At 44.9% G+C, this 23,824-nt stretch overlaps 1 protein-coding gene across 1 annotated transcript in view; it reads right to left on the bottom strand.

Annotated features, from left to right (window-relative positions):
• Nucleotides 1-9,523: 9,523 nt before the first annotated feature.
• The window catches only part of SYNC (syncoilin, intermediate filament protein), a 55,903-nt gene continuing 41,602 nt past the window's right edge, over nt 9,524-23,824 (bottom strand). The window contains exon 4 of the mRNA XM_069223386.1: nt 9,524-10,308. Within this exon, the coding sequence (XP_069079487.1) occupies nt 10,254-10,308 (55 nt within the window). The 3' untranslated portion in view covers nt 9,524-10,253. The remainder of the gene's footprint in view (nt 10,309-23,824) is intronic.

Genomic DNA, 23,824 nt, shown 5'->3' on the forward strand with positions numbered 1-23,824 from the left:
GAACTAGCCTCGCCTGCTGACCAACATTCTCCTCTTCAGAACAAATACCTCTGGCCTGTGGCATATAATACCCTCTTTTCTCCATCCTATTACCGACCTCTGAGGTAATCTTCTCAATAACCCCAATCTTCTCAATAACCTTTCTAATATCTCTTCTTTTTCCTTCTGAAACCTTTCCCCAGACATTGTACAGTCTCCTTCATGACAATTCACCACTGAATCAGGAAAACCTCAAAGTGTAAATATAGGATTCAAAACCTAATTCAGTATCACTGACAAACACTACTAATAAGCAGAACCAGATATCAGATGTAACTGACAAACCTGTATCTGAGTTGTCAGCATCACCTGTAATTGTAAGTGTACTGTTCCCCAATCGACCCTTACCACCCCCCCTATTTCTGTAGTTTTCTCAGAACTAGGACTGTTGGTTATAACTGGTGATCGTAATAAGGGACACTGAAGTATTTTTTTAAAGCGTAAACCAAATTAGGCAAAATTGGTGTAATTTTATGTTAACAGATGGTACTCTGTAACTTGTGCTCAGTTTGTTCCTTTAGAGTTTTGTACTGTTGAAAATGTAAAAGACCTATTGCAAATGAGGCCCAAAGTAATTAAGAGTTTCTCAGTTCTTTTGAGAGAGGTGAGTAGGCAAACCTTTGCCAATTGTCAAACAAAGAGATTTTTTCAATAATCTGCTGACTGAAAGAGACAAAAACAGTTTTGGTACATGAGAGAACAGGAAAAAAGAAGCATACTAAACGTTATGGGTCTTACTTGCTCTGATGTCTACAGCTTTGTTTCAGTGAATGCTGGTGACTTTGTAATGACATTTCTTTAAAACTTCGTTGAGCTGCAGGAGACCTACTTGTCTTCCAAGCAGTTGTGGCTCATCTAAAAGGCTTGGTCATGCTTAGGATGAGACAGTTCTGCAAGGGAATCCCTTTTCTGGTAACAGTGGCTTTTCTTCAGCTGGTGTTGCTTCAGAGCTCTGCATCCATCAGTGGTCACCTTCTTGCGTGATCTTGTGTGCTTTTGTTGCTCTTGTAGAAAGCACATAGGCATCAGCAGAAATGTGTGGTGGTGACATGTCCTATTGCCATGGCAATGGTCGGCTTTGTACTTGGGAGCAGCAATACTGTGAAAAAGATCAGGCATGATTCCTGTTTGTGTATGCATTTGGACTTCATTATTTTATAATGTGATGACTTCTTGACAGTGTTAATTTGCATGTGGAAAAATCTCCTTGGCACGATCACTAAGAGGCTCTGGCGCTTACATGTAGTTTACTCTGTGTGGATTGTTGCCTTGACGGTAGTGGGTGTGAACTGCTATACACTTCTGATTGGACAAGTAGTATTAAATGACCACAGAATCAAACATGACCTGAGGGATAATCCCAGAGCACCGAAAAATCGTATAAGCATTCAATGCCGTTGCAGGAAATTTGCCCATTTTGCAGCATCAACCCCAAATTTTTCACATTTTGCTGAACTCTATATTTTTGCTGTCTGGCGAACTATGTGCACTTTACCCCTGCTGCCCAGTTATAATGGGCTTGTGCTTCTCCTTTCAACATGGTGAAATTGGCATATCCCCAACTGGCATATTTAAGTTACCTGTAACTCCCTAGTATATGGTACAAAGTGTACCCAGGGCCTTAAAATTGGACTGCGGACCTACGATATGTTACTTAAAAGAAGGGTGGTGGTTGATGCTAACGTTGCACATCTGAAACAAAGCAGTCGGAAGTCTTATATCATCTGTGAGCAAGTACAAATGGTGCAATCCTGGTACGGAAAACCCAACCACCAAGGGTTTTAAAGGTACACAAGAACACAAGTGGAACACAAGGAGACACCTGTGTTATGTGCTGTAGATACAAAATGCAAGGGAAGAGAAGCAAGACCAGGGCACTCCAGGGTTAATAATAAGTCCATATAAGTCAAGTTGCCGGAGAAAATGTATTCTTTCGTAAGCAGAGGACCGATGTAATGTTCACAAGGTATACATGTCCATACATGAAACAACAGAAAAACAGCCAACACGTGTTTCGTCCTATCGGACTTTTTTTCAAGGCTCAGAAACTATGGTGGAGGAAAAAATGCTGACCGAAAAATACTTCTGTTAAATTATATCGTCCTATATCCAAATTAGAAAATTGCAGTGCGGGGGTTTGTAATGTTGTAAAAAACGGCGAATTTCCAAGATTGAACAGAAATAATGTTCAGTAAGTCTTCAATAAGGAGAAATATCTAAAATATAGGTCTGTAACTGGACCAATATCTGAGTGGTCAACCGTCCCCACATCTTGACAGCGTTATCATGCGCTGCTTGCAACTTACGGACTCGAGGATTTCCCGTTTCCGTATTTTGGACGGTTGACCACTCAGATATTGGTCCAGTTACAGACCTATATTTTGGACCTACGATACGTAGCCTGTCTTTTGAAGGTTTAAACTGCAAATTCAACCTGTCAAAATAACCAATTTTGGCATGTCAAAACTTTCCTTCTAAATATTTGTAAGTCACCCTGATATAGAGTTTATTGACCATCAGCCAGGGTGGATGGTCTGTAAAAGTATGACATATACAATTTAATGTTAAACATGTTCTCACAGTGAAAAATGCCCCACAGCTATTTTCACTGTAGGATGGTAGATTTTTTCATAAGAAAACACTAGGTTATATTCATTGCAATTATTAATGCTAATTCTGGTTAGAAAATAGCTAGAACAATAATTAAAATAACTATTTTTAGTAGTTTTCAAAAATACAGTTCAATAGTGAAGTTGGATTGTTGATAAATATTAAGGAAAATGAAGTTTTAGAAAGTTACCTTTTCAAAGCCTAAAGCCTCTAGAGATCCATTTACGTTTGGTCCTCCACTTCTGCCAACCAGCAATTAGCATTTGAATAAGTGTTCAATGCCTCCTAGGAGCAAACAAAAGGCTGACATAAATGGGCAAAGATGACCCCTCTTAACATGACAGAATATTCAGGGTAGGGCTGTGAGCATCCTCTTTGACATTACAGTGACAAATCCTGCTTGAATATCAAATCCTGCTTGACAGACCTGCTTGGGTTTTACATGCATATTTTGTGGCGTTCTTCAAGGAGGCCTTCTCTGTAACAGGCAAATGTTACTGACATTCTGGCAGGACCCTTCCTTTGTCCCTCCAGTCAATCACAGTGGGCCTCTTTTTGACATTAGAGTGTCAAATCCTGCTTAACAGGTCTGCTGGGGCTTTACATATGACACTTGGGATGCACCTCAAGGGATGAGAACAGGATGCCAAAACTATTCTTGTGTATCCACTGGCTAGTTGCTGAAAAACCCTGCTCTGTTCTACCAGACATCTGTCTGTGAGTTTGTTGGGAGTACAGTGACTGTCCCAAATTAAATTTTAATGTTAGATATGAGAGGACAGTAGTATTACTATAGTACAGTCCATACACACACCACTAGCCCTTTGAGCCCAAGTTTAATGTGGCAGAGGACCTCTTCCATCTTCAAAATTGCCACGAGGAGTAGCCTTGGCCCCAGGAACTATTATCCTATTGGGTAGGGCATGCCCGGGAGTCATTCCCACACTCCAACTTGTGCTTGGCATAAATGTGGCACGTGTATGTAGTCACTTTAGAACACTACTAGACCTGTGGAAGATCCCAGGAGGACTGAACCTGCTGTCTGACACCTGTCTAAGAAGTGCCCTAAAGGCCTGGATCTGCTCTCCCTGTTGTATCAAGGAAAAAGAAGTGGACCTCAAGGGTCATATGGCTGACCTCCTGTGCAAGTTACAGGATACAAAATGCTACATGAGGCCTTTCCTGCAACTGCCCAGCTGTGCAGTGCCACTAGACCTGGACTGGGTCCTACTGTCGGCCTCAGACTGACACCATGTGAATCTCTAAGTGCCTCCCCTGAGGTCCTGGGGCTTTAGAAATGTACTAGTGTGATAGACAGGGACCTAAAGGACTAGAAGCAAAAGTTAAAATATCTGACCAGGACAAACCTGGTTGGTGTATCTGACCAGCACTCCATTGCGGTCAGCATCAAATTGCCCCTATGTCTTATCATATTGATCATCATTGACATTTTATGCTTCTTGGCACTATTCCTGCTTAAAACTTTAGAATCAATCTCTGGTTACTTGATTTGGATTTTTGTCATTGGGGTGTCATTTTGTTAATTACATTTTACTCTATTGTTATAATTTGGTTTGGGATTTTTGTTATTGTTTTGCATTTTTACTTTATCACTGTTTTGGTACTGCATAAATAGGGTTCACCCTGACAAAGGTTGTGATTATTCCTTTTGGTGGGTAGTTACCCACCCCAAATAATAATCCAATTTCTTACAGAGATCTGTCCAGAGGAAGAGTTATTGCTACCTAGGAAATACCTCTGAACCCACAGTAGTTGGTTTACTCTGACAGGCCACCCAGAATGTGGATGTTGCTACCCTGTAGATAAAAAGAAAACTCTGCATAGGTCCGTAGGGGCCACACAGAAGTGAGGGTGTTTTTATTAGAGGGTTAACTACAGAACCCACATAAGTACGACCTATTCCCAGATAGACTTGCTTCTCCTTTGATTTATTGTATGATGCTTTATTCCATCTCTGACCTACATACAATCTTGCCACAAATTCAAGCTGCATGCAAAGCCCTCCCTGGCAGTGAGAAGATTGCTCAATGCCTGCTACTACCTTTCAATAAATCTAGGCGGTGGTGCGTTTATACTGCAGTACAAAGCACTTAGTCTGTGGGTAACTTATTTCTGCTGTGATTAAGTAGCAGCTATGGCTATGCTGATAGCAGACTGAAGTGATCAGATGGCAGCAAGACAGGAATTTCCAATGCAACTCATAAACCCCAGACATCTTGTTCTCTCTCAGGCATAGCTCCAGCTAGGGAAACTTCTTGCTCCCTCTGGGGCAATTCAACATCTCTTTTTATTTGCATGCTCTCCTTACACAATATAGTTAAAGTCTTCCCAAGTGAAGGATCAAAGTGGAAAAGAAAGCTGGGACGAAGGTGCATCCTGCCCTCGGCTTTGCCACGGATACAAGACATGTTCTCTCGTTCTACCTTTGATCAAAAAGACAGTACTTTTTTAGGTCTGACTATAGACAGCTTCAGTTCTGTGCCAGAGTTCATGCTTTAAACACCACAAAACATACAGAGAGGGACTTTGAATCACGACATTTCAGCCAATGACTCATGTGGGTCAGCCCCCTGCAGCCATTGCATGAAAAATTCCTTTCACCTTTTGGTTCAGACCAAAAATGTACTTCAGTCTCACCCCCAGCTGTCAACTACTAAATATGTTATTCTGCAAGTCTATAGAGTTCTTCCCATTGCAGTTCTCGTGTGGTGAGGTGAAGTGTTCGTGAGCTGCTAACGGAGTCCATGTTGTGCTTCGAAAAGTGTTTTCACACTGCTGTTGATTCTTCACCAATGATAAGTTTACACAACTTCTAGTTTTGCTCCTGAGTGTGATTTACACCCCTAAAAGTGTTTCCACACTCCTGATATTATATCAATAGTGGATGTGCACCTAAATATGAGTTTTAAATATGAGTTTGTCCTTAAATAATGCACCAAGGGTGATTTTGCAGGCAGAAGTGATTTGTTCTCTTAAACGCGTTTTACAATCATGTTGATGCTGCACCATTAGTGATTGTGCACCTTAATGTTTGGTCGGCCAAATGTGATGTCATACTGTTGCACTCATTTTACACATAATGTGACAACTTACTATTGCATCTTCTGTTTGTGCTGAGCGGTTTTGCACCTACATATGATACCAAGCTCTTCTGCAGACTTTGCAGCAAAGATGATTTGTGCCTAAATGTATTTACGCACCAAATTGTGATTTTTGCTTCTAAATGTGTTTTTCACTTAAAAGAGCCTCATGCTCCGGCTGCTGATGCAATGGGAGTTTAGAACTGAAATGATAGTTTCGCACCTTAATGTAATTTCTCATCCAATTGTGATTTCACGCATAAAAGTGTTTTTATCTAGAAATGTGATTTGTAATCCTGATTGTGTCCACGTCTCTGATGACAAACCACCAAGGGGCATATTTATGAGCTGGTTTGTGTTGCGTTTGCACCACGCAACGTGGTACATGCGTGACACAAAACAAATGCGATTTATGAAGCCACGCAAGGCCAGTATGCATGGCCCTGAGTGTCTCCATAAATCTTGAGTAAAGCAACACAGTACAGATCACGGTGTTGCCTTACTTTGCCCTGGGAAGGCGTTCCATGGGCGTTGCATGGGTGTTCCTGTGTAACTCCCATGGATATTGACACATTCCCAGATTTTTCAGAATTAGTAAACCTGGGAATGCGGAATAATGCTACGCCTTCCCAGGGAAGGCATAACCAGGAGAAATATCTTTATTTATCCTTGTTACTTTCTCTATGTGTGCTGCAGCACACAGATAGAGGAATATGCCTCAGGGGATTGTTTTTGTATAGGAAGGTGCCTCTTCCTACACAAAGACAATCCTGCATGCAACGGAAGCACCCTTACACCATGGTGCAAAGGTGCCTGCATTGGCGTTAGGCTGCCGAAAGGGCACAAGTGCACGGTAAAGGAAGGAATGCACCATATTGACTTAAATCTGGTGCATTTCTAGCCCTTTCCCTATCACGCAGTGCAGCGCAGCAAGGTGACAATCTCATAAATATGCCCCCTAGTGTGCTTTTGCACCTAAAAGTGATTTTTGCATCTAAATATGATTTTGCAAGAGTAATTTTACCGGTCCGCCTTACGTTTATCTACACTCCTGATGATGTTGCATGAAGGGTGATGTTGCACATAAATGCGATTTGCATCCAAGTGTGATGCTACAATCCTGAATGCTTAGCCCCAAGGGTGGTTTTGCTTCTACCGTTTTTCACATACATGCTGATGATGTACCACTTGTGAAGTCAACCACAGGAGCCAGATTCACCAAATTACTGGTGAGGCCCAGTTTATAGGAGCAGTTCCACTGGGATGCGAGATGACATGCCTCTTTGGATGCCTTTACTCACAAGCATGATGATCTGAGGAAAAGACCCTGGAATAAAAGAACTCGTCCTAACTCAAGAATAAACAAGCAGCGTATTCATTAATTGTGAGTAGTGCCAACCAACCAGTGCTGGACATGCTTGCTATTGCTTGCCCTCGAGGGTAGGGCCCAACTCCTAATACAATTTGGAGAGGAAACTAAGTAGCATTGGCAATGTGAATCAAAAGAAGGGGTGTCTCAGACCTGTCGCCCCCTCCTTTATATTCATAGGTGAGGTAAAAAATTATTAATGCATATTATATATGCATTTAAATATGAGCTCTTTGGTGCCTATTTACATATATAAACCTCATGCAGGGGTCTAAGAGGTTTATGATCATGTTTGGTCTTTATCGGTGCCCTGAAGATTTTTCCTAAATATTTGAGCATTATAATTCATTTTACTAATGTAAATCACTTGCTTATTTTCCACGTATTGAAGAACTGACCTCATGAATTTTTCAAAATGACATCTTAAAACATGGGTTACATTTGCTTGGTACATTTAAAATGGACAAATTTTCAACCAGTAAAATAATGTTGTGCCCAGAATGTTATAATGCTTGGGCGCTAAAGGTATGAAAAATTAAAGATGGCTTTGCATTGTAGCGTTATTTATCACTGGCATCCGAGAAACGCTGATTACTCTTTCACACCCTCTATTTCTCAAAGAAGGTCCCTGGCAATATATGAGCCTCCGCCACGTTTAGCCAGGAAACACTGTGGGAGTTCCTGGCCAAGTCCTTAGATGCGTATGACAAAATATTGGTGGGGCCAAGCCCAACAAGCCCTTACAACCTAGTGCCCTTGTTGCCTACTATGAGGTCATACTGATTTGGACCATTTACTCCCAATATCGCAATTCACCAACACATTTTCCTTCTGCACTGACTGATACTCCATGGCTGCATAATGCAGCTGTTTAATGATGCTTTTCAAGATCGATATCCTACACACTTTCATGTGATTTTAACAAAGCCACCAGACCTAAAGCAAACAAGAGCAACATATCAGATCAGACTCCAGGATGAACCAGACCGAGGTCCGTGGGAGCCGCCTACATTTGTTTCAGTTTTTTTTAGTAAGCCACACCCTCCTGAACCAACATAGAATGCACTTCCTTAGTTTCCAAGGACACACAATTCTTTACAGGAAAAATCTATTTCAGATTACAACCACAACAAATGTGAGCTACAAATCACCACGTCAACGGACATCAACTTCCATATCTGGCATCTTGACGGCGAGAAAGTGTCTACCATAGCGAAGGGCACTGACGTGGATCACTTCGCTCCCCCCATCAATCCATTATCAACCGCAGACCCTCTGGGGAATTAAACCAAGACAACATAATAGCAGCATAAATCTAGGCAGCTTGGACCATAATCAGGCCAAACCAGCTGCTGTATACAACTTCCCTCATCGACCAATCTCCAGGTCCATTGCTGCTACATACAGACAAGAGCACACAAAACAACTGTCCACAGAAGCACTCAACCACCCATAGGCCTGACTGGCATGAGAGGGCTAATTACTTGATTCATACTTTATTTCAGTCAATTGCTGCTGAGCACTGCACATGTTTATTATCCACTCCTCAAAAAGAGCTGGTTGGCATCAAACCGAGTCTGGTTCCCCTCCATGACATGGTACAAAGTCTGAAAACCACTCTCCGTTTCACTATCCAAACACTTCTCTAAAAGTACCTGCCCAACCTACACCTTATTCACCAAACCTACACCTGAAGAGCCCAGCACATACATAAACGACAATGTTTCAGATAATTTCTCTAAATACGCTACCTCTAATGCACGCCATACACTCTGCAGTAACAGACCCCACAACATGTCCTATTACCACGATCTCCAGAGCTAGAGGCCCTAAATATAACCAAAGATGGATCATTGTGTCTGCTCTGTTCTTTGCGAAGGAACCCTGACTACTAATGCCAGGGCTATGCTGCTGTGTGTGTGTGTGAAACAGAAGATTCCACTGTCCATGGAAATTCGTAATGTTTGTGGGTGTGTAGTGACAGCAGTGTGATGCATGTGCTGTTACTGTTCTGTGTGTGGAGCAAACTTATGATTTTTCTGCTTGTTATGTGCGTATTCTGTGCATTCCAGATCCATCTTGTGTCTGTGTGAAGGTGTACGTGTAGATGCGAGCATTGTACTGCATCTGCTGTGTATGTGATGGAACATTGCCCTGTGGCTAACATGCAATATTTTGTGTTTGCTGGTTCTGCTGTCACTGACCCTGCACTGTTCTTTGGAAAGCAGTAATTGTTTACCATGTGAGGGAAGCCTGGTAAAGCGTTTCTACCCCACAAACAAAAATGGCTGCTTTTGTTAATGGTTGTTTCAAGATGGGTTCTGCTTGTGCGTAACAGAGCTTCTAAGAAGTCCTTTCTTCCATTGAGGCTCCAGGCTTGGTCTTGTGATTGTTCTATTTGCACTTTCATCATCAAGAATACTACTTTATTCCACTTTAGCAAAATACTTATACATGGATATAAAACATTTGACATGACAATGCACAATGCACAATGCTTACAAAAATAAAATCAATAGAAGGCCCCATTAGGACTGCACTTCCTCATAATGCACTTAAATTACTCATCGCACATCAGGTACTACATTACTGACGCCTCTCACCCCACTGGATTGATGCTCTCCATGGCCAACACCCTACACATCTCACCACTGGGCATCTAGCCCGGACCTACATTCATAGAGCATTGTGTTGCCTCAATGATGCAAAGGTTTACTGCAGTAATACTGAATACCCAGTCTGGTTGGTCACCCAGGATATCAAGTGAATTTCTGTCTAAATGGAGCTTCTGGGAATCCAGTAGGACTGTGGCAGTCACATTTCAGGTGTTTCAGGTGTACTCAGGCATGGAATTGCCTGCCCAGAACTACCTGCTTTCCAGGTTAGCTGCCCAATAGACCAGCCAGCTTTAGTAAAGGACTGGGATTCTGAAGACTACTGACTTCTATCACTTTGGTGGCCCTTATAGAAGCAGTCTATATAGTGTTTTTTCATTGTGCTAGGGCCAATCATTCCCCTCCCCATAGACAGATGAACTGTCAGCCAGAGAGGTGGGGCAGCAGCCACTTTGCCCCAAAGATCACAAGGAGGCCATCGACCACTCTGTCTCGCAGGTCACCGGTGAGGGCCAGCAGTCACTCGGTTTTGTCCTTGGCTGTGCAAAGCTGTCCATATATTTCAAGGCAGCCTCTGTGGGTGAGAGAAAAAAGTGACACCAGTAAATAACTCTATTCCTGCATTATTTGTTTATTTATTTGTTTGTTTATTAATGTCAATTATTTATTTGCAGTTTTGCAGAACTCACACTAGACCAGTGGGGTAGAAAAAGACTTTTCATAGAAGCATGGGATTTTGAGTCATACAGTCTGACGGTAAAAGGGAAATAGTATGAATCTAATACAAGTTAAACAATGGACACAAATACGCGATGTCGAGAAAATGTGCACATACATGAGGAGCAGATATATATCTAAGTCGGAAACTGTCATCATCCGGGTCCGAGGAGTAACGCAGAAAGGTTAAGCATGCAAAGAACATCTGAAATACATTGCAAGTTTATAGTGAGTGGAATTACGTATCAGCAATAAAACCAATAAGTGGTCTCAAAATGGCTCCTGTAATAGATCCCTAGTAACCACCACATCTCAACATCTAATTGAAGGGCAAATGCACCCTATCATATCCAGGGACGGCTTTACCGCTGGTGGCGCCCAGTGAGACAATGATCGTAGGCACCCCTCAATGACCACCTCTGCCATGGATTCCCTCACTACCACCCTTAAACAGAGCCACTCAAGTCTCCATAACCACCCCCTCTCAGATGCATTTGATTAGTTTTATAGCATCACTCATGCCAGTGTAGGATAGGGTATTAGAGCACAGAGACAATCTATTTGTATAAATAAGTGTATAGGAAGTTTTATGTGGGACAGAGGACTATAAGGTGTAGGAGTCACAGGTCATCCAAACTGGTAAGCAGTATAGTTTAAGAGTGCTTATTCTGAAGAAGCACAAACTCAGAATTTAAAATGTAACATCATGGTTGGGGGGTTCTCTTTAATTATAAGAATATATTTCTACCCAAATGAACCCTTTTGGCAAAATTAGGATAATGAATGACTGGGTAAAACGTCATAACACTGTAATCTATACCTTGCTGTTTGCATGCAGCTCTTTGATGACAGTCAATAGCTTACTGTTCTGTATTATGATTTAAAGTTATAAACTACAAGTAACTAAAGGATCTCTCTTACAAAAGCAGTAACATTCAGTAACCATAGAGTCAACACGTCCACTAGACAGAGCTCTGATCTCTCTCTAAAAAGAACATTAATCACAGAGTTATCCTGACATTGTTATTGTTGTCTGAAAACATCTGTTGTTTTTGCATTTGTTGCCCCAAGTGGGAAGGGTATACCCAGATGTGGGTCCTGTGCTTGCTATGCCACCAGATTCAAGCTAGCCTGGCTGATACCCTGAAACCGGTCCCAGGATGCTTTTTTCTGGTCCAGGGAAGATCTGGCTTGGCAGTTCGGGCTGGACTGTTCCCGTGGGGAACAGGGTCAAGACTGATTTTCATATGGATGGGTCCAAACTGGAATGGCATGGCAAACAAAAAAACTGATGGATTAAACCCAGATCTGTGACTGGGGTGAATGCTTGATTTGCTCTGCATTCCGTCCATCATCTGTTGTTTTTGCATTTGTTGCCCCAAGTGTGAAGTGTATGCCCAGATATGGGTACCGTGCTTGCTATGCCACCAGATTCAAGCTAGCCTGGCTGATGAAAGGTGATACCCCGAAACCGGTCCCAGGATGCTTGTTTCTGGTCCAGGGAAGACCTGGCCTGGCAGTTCGGGCTGGACTGTTCCCATGGGGAACAGAGTCAAAACTGATTTGCATATAGCTGGGTCCAAACTGGAATGGCATGGCAAGCAAAGAAATTTATGGATTAAACCCAGATCTGTGACTGGGGGTGAATGCTTGATTTGTTCTACATTCCGTCCATCATCTGTTGTTTTTGCATTTGTTGCCCCAAGTGGGAAGGGTATGCCCAGACATGGGTCCTGTGCTTGCTATGCCACCAGATTCAAGCTAACCTGGCTGATAAAGGGTGATACCCTGAAACTGGTCTCAGGATGCTTGTTTCTGGTCCAGGGAAGACCTGGCCTGACAGTTCGGGCTGGACTGTTCCCATGGGGAACAGGGTCAAGACTGATTTGCATATGGCTGGGTCCAAAGTGGAATGGCATGGCAAGCAAAAAAACTGATGGATTAAACCCAGATCTGTGACTGGGGGTTAATGCTTGATTTGCTCTGCCTTCCGTCCATCATCTGTTGTTTTTGCATTTGAAAATATCTGGAGCTAAGTGACGCCTGCAGCAGGTGCTTTTAAAATCATAATACACTTGCAAACAGGGTGCCCCCGCCCGAAGTCAGCACCTGGTGCAGTGGCACCAGTCCCACCGCCCCTGAGCTGGCCCTGATCATATCTGGTAATGATGTTTCTTGGAATTGTCATTGCAGGGGTTTGTAGTAACAGCCTTAGGGAAGGGATTTCGTGCTTTGACAGCACTCCCTGAGACATCTTCTTTCAGTGGACGTTTTGGAAGATAGGGTTCAAGATGGAGAGATTGAGCACTTCTGGGTGCACTGCAGCCTCTTGAGATTGTTAATTTGTGAGCCATGTAATTTGCAGCCCTCTGGGTTATCCACGTTGGTTTGAATAAGCTTGTGGCTTCAATGTGAAGCCATTTTAGAGTGGTCAGAATTAGAGTGGTATAATCTGATCTTCTCGAGCTGCATGCAAGTCCTGCTGCAGAATTGAGGGATTCTTTTAATGGGACCAGCTATAGTTGCCATAGTTAAGTCTTGAGAGGAACACCAATTGGCTAACTTTTTTAAAGTCCTGTTTTGGGATAAAGGACTTTATCACTTGGACGGTTAGATCTTATACTTTACTTGTTTTGTTACTGATACAGATTTAGGTTTTTGTCAGGGGTAAAGTCGAGAGCTACATGAATTCTGTTTTTAGGTGGGTTAGGGAGTGTCATCATCCATGTCTAAATATCTTTTACTATCTTAGGGAAATCAGTTATGTTTGCAGGAAATACGTATAGCATTGATATATATATATATATATATATATTTATATATATATATATATATAAAACAATGGGTTGGAATGATGGAGGAGGCAACTAAAGAGTTCCAGGTACAAATTAAAACGCTTTTAGAAGAGGATGGAACCTTGAACTCATTGATGAAGAGGCAGTTACTGGTGAAACTGTTTGAGATTTACCTTGCTGTTATGTGCTGATAAGACAGGAGTTGCACCATCACAGAACTCTTCCACTGTGCCTTACTTGTTCTCCAGGGTATTAGAACCGAGGCCCATTTTACAGTGTCAAACACTACTGACAAGTGAAAAAGTGCTTGTTGGGAAGGGAGTGTACCGTGCATATTGTGCCCCTGCCCTGAGTGCCTGACGGCATGCATCTGGTATCCAGATTTTTTTATTTTGGCCCTACTGTCTCACTAACTTATCATGAGCGCAGAGGCCTAAACTGGTCCCTTGACTTCAGCAAGGTCTTCGACTTGTCCTGTCCCTTGAAAAGGTGCACCAAGCCCCAAGCAACAAGTTAGTGGACTATTGTCCCTTTTTGGATTTAGCATAGAGTGGTGGCAGCAGAGTTTGTTTTTTTGTGAACCCATAGCTGCAACCAGACTTTTTATCTCTGTTACTGAAGTAGAGGTCTACAGCCCACTTATGTAAAGGCCTTCTTCTATGCACTTTACTGGTTCATAGTGCTGACATCTTCAATGTAAGTGGTGCAAGTATGTCTGTGTAACCTATGTAGTACATGAATGGTGTATGTGCAGGTAAGCCAGAGTAATGAAGACTGGTGGGATGCATTCAGGTTATTTTAAGCCTGGCTTTTGCACAAGATGAAGGTGACGTTATTTTCCCAGACAGTAGAAGTGTATTGCTGACATTCCTGAAGCCGGATGCAGGAGATCTAGACACTGAAAGGAGGGGAGTGGAGACAGGGCTCCTTTAGAAATTGTCTTAAAGATTAGGACAACTAAGGAATGCTTACTCCACGCCTGCTGGGTCCACTTCCAGAATGTGGCTCAGCGGACGTAGTGAGGTTCTGTCAAAGACTGGCCATTTAGCCAGGTTTATCTTTCTTGGTGCCGTTTGCTAGAGGAACCAGAGGTAAGAGCGACCCCTACCAGAAGCCATGATGTTACAGGTGCCAGAGAAAACACCAATCAACAATTCCCTCTTGAATGAGCCCCAAAAGAGGAAAGCATAAAGCAGCAACAAAACAACCTAGGATGGTGAGTGGGGTGCACAATAATCCAGGAGTAGCAGAAGATTGAGCTAGAGCAAAGGGATGTCTTCTGAGGCAGAACTGGAGCTACTGAGCAAGGAAGAATGTCTGAGGAAAATACACAAAAGGAAGAAAAAGAGGAAGTATTGGAGGTGAACTACACCACAAAACAATACTTTCTAAAAGTGTTGCGGCATAGGGAAATATGCCAAAGCTCCTCCTCTTGTAGCTGTTAAACTAGAAGATATCCCTTCACTCCAGTTCATCCTTCTTGGATTGGGATATGTTGATTAGCAATTTTCATGTCATCTGTTGTATTGCTTTGGGATATCCAATCTTCTTTCATCTAAGGTCCGTTTGCCTTCTGGGAAATTAGAGGAAACTTGGAATTGCTGACTACTGGGAGAAAACATGTCAGTACGCAGCACAGCTAAATAATTGGTCATGATGCAAAAATCCTTCATTAAGAGCACTATGAAAACAATCGCCAGAGGAGTGTTGGTCACTCCAGTTAACTGTTATATTAGCGAAGCCGCTGCGCGATGCAAGGTCTTTACAGACTGTGCAAGGCATCTGAGATGAGCAAGGTGAGCGCTGAAACCTCAGGGATCACGGCAGCACAACAGTACACCCTCACCCTGATGCCCCAAGTTTGTTTGGAAACTGCTTTAAATAATGATGGAACAGGGCAGGAGCATGGGCTACAGGTGCACCTTCCCAGGATCATTCCCTAGGTGGATGAAATTTACAGTTTAAAGGAAACTGCAGCTTTTCTCTACATATTTGGGAATCACAGATTGCTTGGACTTTATATTCCAGAATATCGCCAACTACAATGGGAAGTGGAAGTGGAAAAGAATGTTAAAGAGGATTTGCACAGAAAGGTTTCAATTGAGAAAAATGAAAGACTGGATGAATCTTCCAAACTTGAGGGCGTTGAATCCTGAAAGTCAGAGGATTAATACACTGGATTAATACACTGTATTATTTTGAATGGCTCACATCATACGTTGAATTTGTCAGTGAGATGGAATGGTAAGAATCTACAGGACAACCATGCCTTATCCTCTACCTTGTTTTGAAGGGTTGGATCAGCATATTTTTACATCTTGACCTTAGACCTTGGAAGACTTTCTTAGAAGTTGAGTTATGTGTAAAAAAAAGCCTTTCATAAGTGAGATATGAATTGAGGCGCTTAGTCTGAGATAATGATTCATAAAAGACCCTCTAATTAAAATATTGTTTGAAAGGTTGGAGCCATAGTCTTAGCTGATGGTAGGTGTTCAGGGCAATCCATTGTGCCATTATCGAAAAAGGGCCCACGCTTATCATAGTGACACTCTTCTCCAATGATGGTGGTAAAGCTACTATAAAATCAGTAGAAAGTGCATACCAATGCTTTGGAAGAGGATGAATTGTTTGTAAAAACTCTGAATGAGATGGTTTTCCTTGGGCTGGGACTGGACAGGAAGCCACATAGTGTTCAGTATACTTTCGAACAGATGGCCACCAAAAAGACCTGGAACATTTTCAGGACTTGCCATTTCAATTCTTGAGTTGGGATGACTAATGCTTGTCTTTTCAGATAAAGGCCCTCATTATAACATTGGTGGTAACTACCGCCTACCGCCACGACAACGGCCGCCAACATACCGCCGCCGTGGCTACCAGCCATCTACGCGTATTATGACCGCCGACGGTATTCTGCCAGAATGCTGGTGGCATACCACCGACGGTCATGGCGGCGGTGCTGCTGACAGCAGCACTGCCACGCCAGCAAAACACCGCCGACTGTTTCATGAGCAATGATACGGCCTGGCGGTTTGCTGGCAGACGCTGCTGCTGATAGCAGCACCGCAGACCGTATCCAGCCAGAGGACCTCCTGCAAGCAGGTAAGTCGGGTTCTCCGACAGGAGATGGGGGGTGTTGTGTGTTTGTGTATGTCATGTGTGTGTGTATGTGGGGTGCGAGTCGCATTGAATGCATGCCTAAATGACTGATTGTGAGTGTACGTTGTGAATGCATGTGTGCGACAAGGTATGTTGGTGTGTGTTGCGGTGTGTGGGTATGTATGTGTGCATGTGTGGGTGGTGGTGGGTATGCGTGAGACATGTGTGTATATGGGTGCGCATGTGGCTGTGTATATGTGCGGGGGAGGGTGGGAGAGGACTCTGGGGAGGGGGAGGGGGAGTGGGGTGGGGATTCCCTGGCACCGATAGTGCCTACCACCATGGTTTTCGTGGCCGTAAGTTTTGGCCCGAAAACCATGGCGGTAGGCTGGGTCGTAATCCAAAGGGTGGGCTTGTGAAGGCCGCCGGGCTGGAGATCGAAGTCTCTAGCCCAGCAGCCGTTACCACCCTGGTGGTCAGTGTGTTAAAGTGGCGGTCTTTCATGGCGGTTACCGCCAGGGTCAAAATCCCTTTTTTTTTTACCGCCGGCCTGTTGGTGGTATTTAACACTGCTTTAACACCTACCGCCATTGTTGTAATGAGGGCTAAAGAATGCTGTGTTGTGTCAAGACTTTTTCAAGAACTTTCATCTCATTGTTCAGCATGTTGGTATAACTTGCCCAAACTCTTTCTAAAAATGATTGAACTGCTCCCAGCTGAGGTGGAATTATGTTTTGGTTATAGTTGACTAGAATTTCTGTATTTCTGTGTAAAAGTTCTTTCGCCAGAATATTTTTTGAACCTGGAATATATGTAATGACAAAATTGTACTAATTAAAAAAACATAGCCAGCATGCCTGGCAACTTTTCTTAGACTGCATATTTGTGAAGAACTGCCTCTGTCTCAGCAATGAATTTCTTCATCAGCCCGGATGCCCCAAGTTTGGAGCCTGAGTAGTCCCAGCAAAACCATTCTTGTAGCAACTCCTCTGCAAGTAATATCGCTGGTTAAGAGGATGAAGTTGTCATTAAATTGCTGTTAAAAGTTGGCTACGCACAGAAAACATTACGCTTCAATTTCATACTTGGAGTTGGCCTGTCGGAAATACAGTTGGTGTGATCAAAACACAACGAATTGTAGATTAAATGGAATAAAACTGCTCTGGTTAAAAAAATATCCATTGTGAAAATATCAGAGACCATGTTTTATAATACTGCTTAAACCCTGGAAGATGTTAGCCCAGAGCAAAATATGAGACTTACAAAATGGTGGGGGCAGTTCAGGAGCAATGTGATGCGTGGTCTGGTTATTTCATTTCTAGCATAAACATCAGACCCAATGTACATCCAAGGGGTTTGCGCTGCGCATTTCAACTGTTTTCTTGAGAAAAAGAGCAGCACAGACTGCATACGCTGGACCGATGTTGGAGGGAAAAGTCTACTTTTTATCAGTGCTCCTCATTCTTGTGTGAAAGCAATGGGGTATTCCTCGTTTTCTGGAGCTGCTTTTTGTGAACTCTTGTCAGCGCTCATCTAGTAGAAAAATTTCCTGACAGTCTGAACATCAAAAGAGGTAAATAGCCAGCAAGCAAAAAATATAATCTGTAGGAATTTATATGAATGACTTAGGAGAAATCTATTATTAAAAGAAATTTAAATGCACAAATAGTCAGCAACCTTGAGCACAATTAAGAGATCAGAAGATGTATATACTTGTAAATAATATGTCCTCATAAACTGTTAAAAGCATAATAAGATTGTAGATGAACTTCAATTATTAAAGAAGCTAATCCGAGTGAGTTGGATATTACTCAGACATCTGGAGAAGACAGTTGTATAAATGTCAAGTTGCATGTTAAACATTGTATGATGTTTAGATTGTAAATGTATAGGAAATGCATGCATTTTAATGGAGTAGTACATACAAGGCTAAAATGTATATTATGTTTAAATTATAGATGCTGAATCACACATACCCATTCAATTGCTTCAAGAAGATTTTAAAGAGGTGTTCAATCAATCAATCAATAATTGAATTTGTAGAGCGCTCTACGTACCCGTGAGGGCTGATGTTACTGATCGAAGAACCAGGTCTTGAGGAGTCTTCTGAAGGTGAGAAGGTCTTGGGTCTGTCGCAGGTTGGTTGGGCGCGTGTTCCAGGCGAGGTATAAGAAGGATCTGCCGCTGGAGGTTTTTCGTTGGATGCAGGGGACGACGGCGAGGGTGAGGTTGGCGGAGCGGAGCTGACGGGTGGGGGTGTAGAAGCTGAGTATGTTGGTTAGGTAGGTTGGTCCGGTGTTGTGGAGTACTTTGTGAGCGTGGGTGAGAAGCTTGAAAGAGATCCTCTTGTCCACGGGGAGCCAGTGAAGGTTTCTCAGATGGTGAGAGATGTGGCTGCGGCGGGGTACGTTGAGGATCAGCCGGGCGGAGGCGTTTTAAATGCGTTGGCGGCGTAGTAGGTCTTTTGCTTGGATGCCTGTGTAGAGTGCGTTGCCGTAGTCTAGTCTGCTGCTGACGAGGGCCTGTATCACCATTCTTCTTGTTTCTATCGGGATCCACTTGAAGATCCTACGGAGCATGCGGAGTGTGTTGTAGCAAGAAGAGGAGACTGCGTTGACCTGTTTAGACATGGTGAGGGAGGAGTCGAGGACGAAGCCCAGGTTGCGTGCGTGGTTGGTTGGTGTCGGTGGGGTTCCTAGTGCGGTAGGCCACCAGGAGTCGTCCCAGGCGGAGGGGTTGGATCCTAGGATGAGGACCTCCGTCTTGTCCGAATTGAGTTTCAGACGGCTGTTTTTCATCCATTCAGCAATGGATTCCATTCCCTCGTGGAGGTTGGTTTTGGCAGTGCGCGGGTCTTTGGTGAGCAAGAGGATTAGCTGGGTGTCATCAGCGTAGGTGAGAATGTTGAGGTTGTGTTGTTGGGCTACTTGTGCGAGGGGGGGCATGTAAATGTTGAACAGCGTCGGGCTGAGGGATGAGCCTTGGGGGACGCCGCAGATGATGCGGTGGCTTCGGAGCGGAAGGGGGGGGAGGCAGACTCTCTGGGTTCTGCTGGAGAGGAATGAGATGATCCAGTCGAGGGCTTTTCCTTGAATTCCGATTTCATGGAGGTGGGTTTTCAGGGTGCGTTGGCAGACTGTGTCGAAGGCGGCAGATAGGTCCAGGAGGATGAGGGCTGATGTTTCGCCGTTGTCCATTTGACGTCTGATGTCATCTGTGGAGGCGAGAAGGGAGGTCTCAGTGCTGTGGTTTCGTCTGAAGCCGGATTGGGAGGGAGCCAGAATGTTGTTGTCTTCGAGGTGGCTGGTTAGTTGTGTGTTGACTATTTTTTCAATCACCTTCGCTGGGAAGGGGAGTAAGGAGATCAGTCTGAAGTTCTTGAGGTCGTTGGGGTCTGCTTTGGGCTTCTTGAGGAGGTCGCGGATTTCGGCGTGCTTCCAACTTTCCGGGAAAGTCGCTGTTTCGAAGGAGATGTTGATGACCTTCAGTAGTTGGGGGGCGAGGGTGGAGTCGGCTTTGTTGTATACGTGGTGGGGGCAGGGGTTTGACGGAGATCCTGAGTGGATGGATTTCATGATCTTGCGTGTCTCTGTATTGTTGATGTTGGTCCAGGAGGTCAGGTGGTTTGCACAGGTGGAGCTTTCGGGAGTGGGGGCTGGCGTGGGAGTGGCGTTGAAGCTGTTGTGGATGTCGGTGATCTTTCGGTGGAAGAAGGTGGACAGTGCGTTGCAGAGTTCTTGGGATAGAGGGATGTCGTTAACGTTGGCGCTGGGGTTGGAGAGTTCTTTTACGATGCTGAAGAGCTCTTTGCTGTCATGTGCGTTGTTGTCCAGGCGGTCTTTGAAATGGGATCGTTTGGCTTGTCTGATGAGTTGGTGGTGTCTGCGGGTGGCGTCCTTGTGGGCTGTGAGGCTGTCGGGTGTGTGTTTGAGGAGCCATTCCTTTTTTAGTTTCTGACAGTCGCGCTTGGAGTTTAGGAGTTCGTCTGTGAACCAGGCGGCTTTTCTTCTGACTTGGTTGTTGGTGGGTTTCTTGAGTGGCGTGAGGATGTTGACGCAATCGTTGATCCACAGAGTGAGGTTGTGGGCGGTGGCGTCTGGGTCGGTGGGTGGGTTCTGGGTGAGGGTGTTTGTGAGCTGGTCTTCCGTAACTTTGCTCCAGCATCGGTGGGGTGGTTGTTAGGTGCGATGGTGCTCTGTATTTTTCTTGTAGGTGAAGTGGATTCAGTGGTGGTCGGTCCAGTGGAGTACGGTGGTGTGGTTGAAGGTGACGTGGGCGCTTGAGGAGAAGATGGGATCAAGCGTGTGGCCGGCGATGTGGGTTGGTGTGTTTACGAGCTGTCTGAGGCCATGGTTTGTGAGATTGTCGATCAGAGTAGTGGAGTTGGTGTCGTTGTTGTTCTCCAGGTGGAAATTTAGGTCTCCGAGGAGGATGTAATCTGTTGAGGTGAGGGCGGCGATGGATTCGCTGAAGGGTCCTCGTGGTCCAGGAGGTCTGTAGATGAGCGTTCCTCTGACAGTGGTATTGGGGTCGGTGTGGATGCGGAAGTGTAGGTGTTCGGCGGTGTTGAGGGTGTCGTCGGTGTGGGTATAGACCTAGAGGGTGGATTTGTGGGCAATGGCTATTCCTCCTCCGATTCCGTTGGTGCGGTCCCTTCGGATGATCTTGTAGCTGTCCGGGATGGCTATTGCGATGTCGAGTGCCGAGGAGTCGTTCCACCAGGTCTCGGTTAGGAAGGCTACGTCTGGGGCGGTGGAGTCGAGCAGGTCCCAGAGCTCGATGGCGTGCTTGCGTGCGGAGCGGGTGTTGAGGAGTATGCAGTGGAGGTGGTTTGTTCCGGTCTTTGTAGGTTTCGTTGTACTGTTGCAGGTGAAACTGCAGTTGTGGCATGAAAAGGGTCCGTGGGTGTTCCTTGGTGAGGACTGGAGGCATGCTGTGATGCGGCCGGGATTGAGGGCGTTGAGTTGGTCGGGCGTGTAGCGGCGTCTGGCGAAGCAGGGGTCTCGCGGACCAGGGGGGGTGGCGCTGGGCGTGGTCCAGGCGCGGACGGGCACAGACGGGCTTGCCTCTGGCGTGGATGCGCAGCGACCGCCATTAAGAAGTGAGGCGGGAGGAAGGAGCAGGTGGGAGGCGGGAGGGAGCGGCGAATGGGGGCACGAGGGGGGCGGGGCCGCAGGGAGGCAGCGACGGGGAAAGCGGCTCAAGGACAGCCGACAGGGTGACGGGGGGTGCGCACAAGGGGCAAAAAAAGCGGCAGAAATAACAGAAGGAAACTGCAAAAAAGAGCGGCACAGAAAATTTAAAGGCACATAAAACGGGTCACAAATAGACGAGAGGCACAATAATTCAAGGCACAGAACGTGAGTCACAGGTAAATGAAAGGCACAATAATTCAAGGCACAGAACCCGAGTCACAGATAAATGAAAGGCACAATAATTCAAGGCACAGAACGCGAGTCACAGATAAATGAAAGGCACAATAATGCAAGGCACAGAACGCGAGTCACAGATAAATGAAAGGCACAATAATTCAAGGCACAGAACGCGAGTCACAGATAAATGAAAGGCACAATAATTCAAGGCACAGAACACGAGTCACAATCACATAAGACGGCACAAAGCACAAGTCTAGTGAAGCTTACCAGAGCCCACTAGACTACAGGGATGAGGCGCAGGAGGATGCCTGCGGGTGGAGGAGGCCTCGAACACGCAATAGGCAGCACATGCAGGGTCAAGGGCAGGAGTGCTGCGGGCGTGGGAGAGCGGTCTCCTGACCAAAAACAGGTCAGAGGTCGCTCACCCTCGACGCGCAGCGACCGCCATTAAGAAGGAAGGAGCAGCTGGGAGGCGGGAGGGAGCGGCGAATGGGGGCACGAGGGGGGCGGGGCCGCAGGGAGGCAGCGGCGGGGAAAGCGGCTCAAGGACAGCCGACAGGGTGACGGGGGTGCGCACAAGGGGCAAAAAAAGCGGCAGAAATAACAGAACGAAACTGCAAAAAAGAGCGGCACAGAAAATTTAAAGGCACTTAAAACGGGCCACAAATAGACGAGAGGCACAATAATTCAAGGCACAGAACGCGAGTCACAGATAAATGAAAGGCACAATAATTCAAGGCACAGAACGCGAGTCACAGATAAATGAAAGGCACAATAATTCAAGGCACAGAACGCGAGTCACAGATAAATGAAAGGCACAATAATTCAAGGCACAGAACGCGAGTCACAGATAAATGAAAGGCACAATAATTCAAGGCACAGAACGCGAGTCACAGATAAATGAAAGGCACAATAATTCAAGGCACAGAACAGGAGTCACAATCACATAACACGGCACAAAGCACAAGTCTAGTGAAGCTTACCAGAGCCCACCAGACGCCAGGGATGAGGCGCAGGAGGATGCCTGCGGGTGGAGGGCCGCGAACGCGCGATAGGCAGCGCGTGCAGGGTAAAGGGCAGGGGGACAGCTTGGTGGTGCTGCGGCCGTGGGGGCGTGGTCTCCTGACCAAAAACAGGTCAGAGGTCGCTCAGAGGAGGTGATAACTTAGAACATTCTGGGTGTGCCTTTATCTACTTCTAAGGCAGTCTCTCTTGTCTTCCATTTCCCCTTTTCACCCCCTATTGCACTGTGGTAGAATCATCCCTATTTGGGTGAATATAGTGGGGGAAGAGAATAGGGAGTTTTCTTCTTCTCCTGTGGAATTCGCTGGCACAAGATAAGTCTGACATAGGCAATCTGAAATTTCTGCAGCTTTCTGAAGATCCATAGAAAGACCATCCATGCTTAATAAAATATTCTACTTTGTTCCTACCAAATTTGAATCTCTTCGGTTTTCAGCATAGATGGCTCTGTTTTAACCAAGATAAGACTTGGACAACATGTTGAAGAGTTTTCATGTATTGTGCTGTAGTGTAATTGCTGAGCTCAAGCACCCCCCACACTACATCCCATAGATGTCTGTGAATGCTCACCTTCACTACCACTGAGAATCAAGTGCTGAAGGAGCTGTATTTGGTCCAGTGTGCAGGGCCATAATAGGTGAACCCATGACAACAGAGGAAAATTGCCTCAACCCCCACGGTTGAAGCCCAGTAACGTCTGCCTTCCTCACACCGACCTGGATGGGGTCTCCTAGAGCTGCATCCTGATCTAAAGCCCAATTGGAGCTTATTGATTAGCAATGCAAGACTTTTACAAGGAAGGCAAAACTTGGATACAGAGCAGAAATTGTTCATATCTACATGGTAGGCGTCCAGTTTTTTTAAACTGAGTGATGAGACTAATTTCTGAGTAGTCACCAACTACACCTTGTAGCAGAGATGTATTGATTGCAGTAGTCGGGTAAGGAATGAGAAACAAGCCTATGTCCTTTACAATCTTTGTTGGGATGGGGGGTTAGAAAAATGAGAAGATGGCTGGTGATCTATGAACGAGACAAACAAATCCTTTTGCTTTACTGTACTGAATGAGGACCATTCGCCC

The sequence above is a fragment of the Pleurodeles waltl genome, chromosome 3_1 (genome assembly GCF_031143425.1).
Source record: "Pleurodeles waltl isolate 20211129_DDA chromosome 3_1, aPleWal1.hap1.20221129, whole genome shotgun sequence".
NCBI classification, from domain to species: Eukaryota; Metazoa; Chordata; class Amphibia; order Caudata; family Salamandridae; genus Pleurodeles; species Pleurodeles waltl.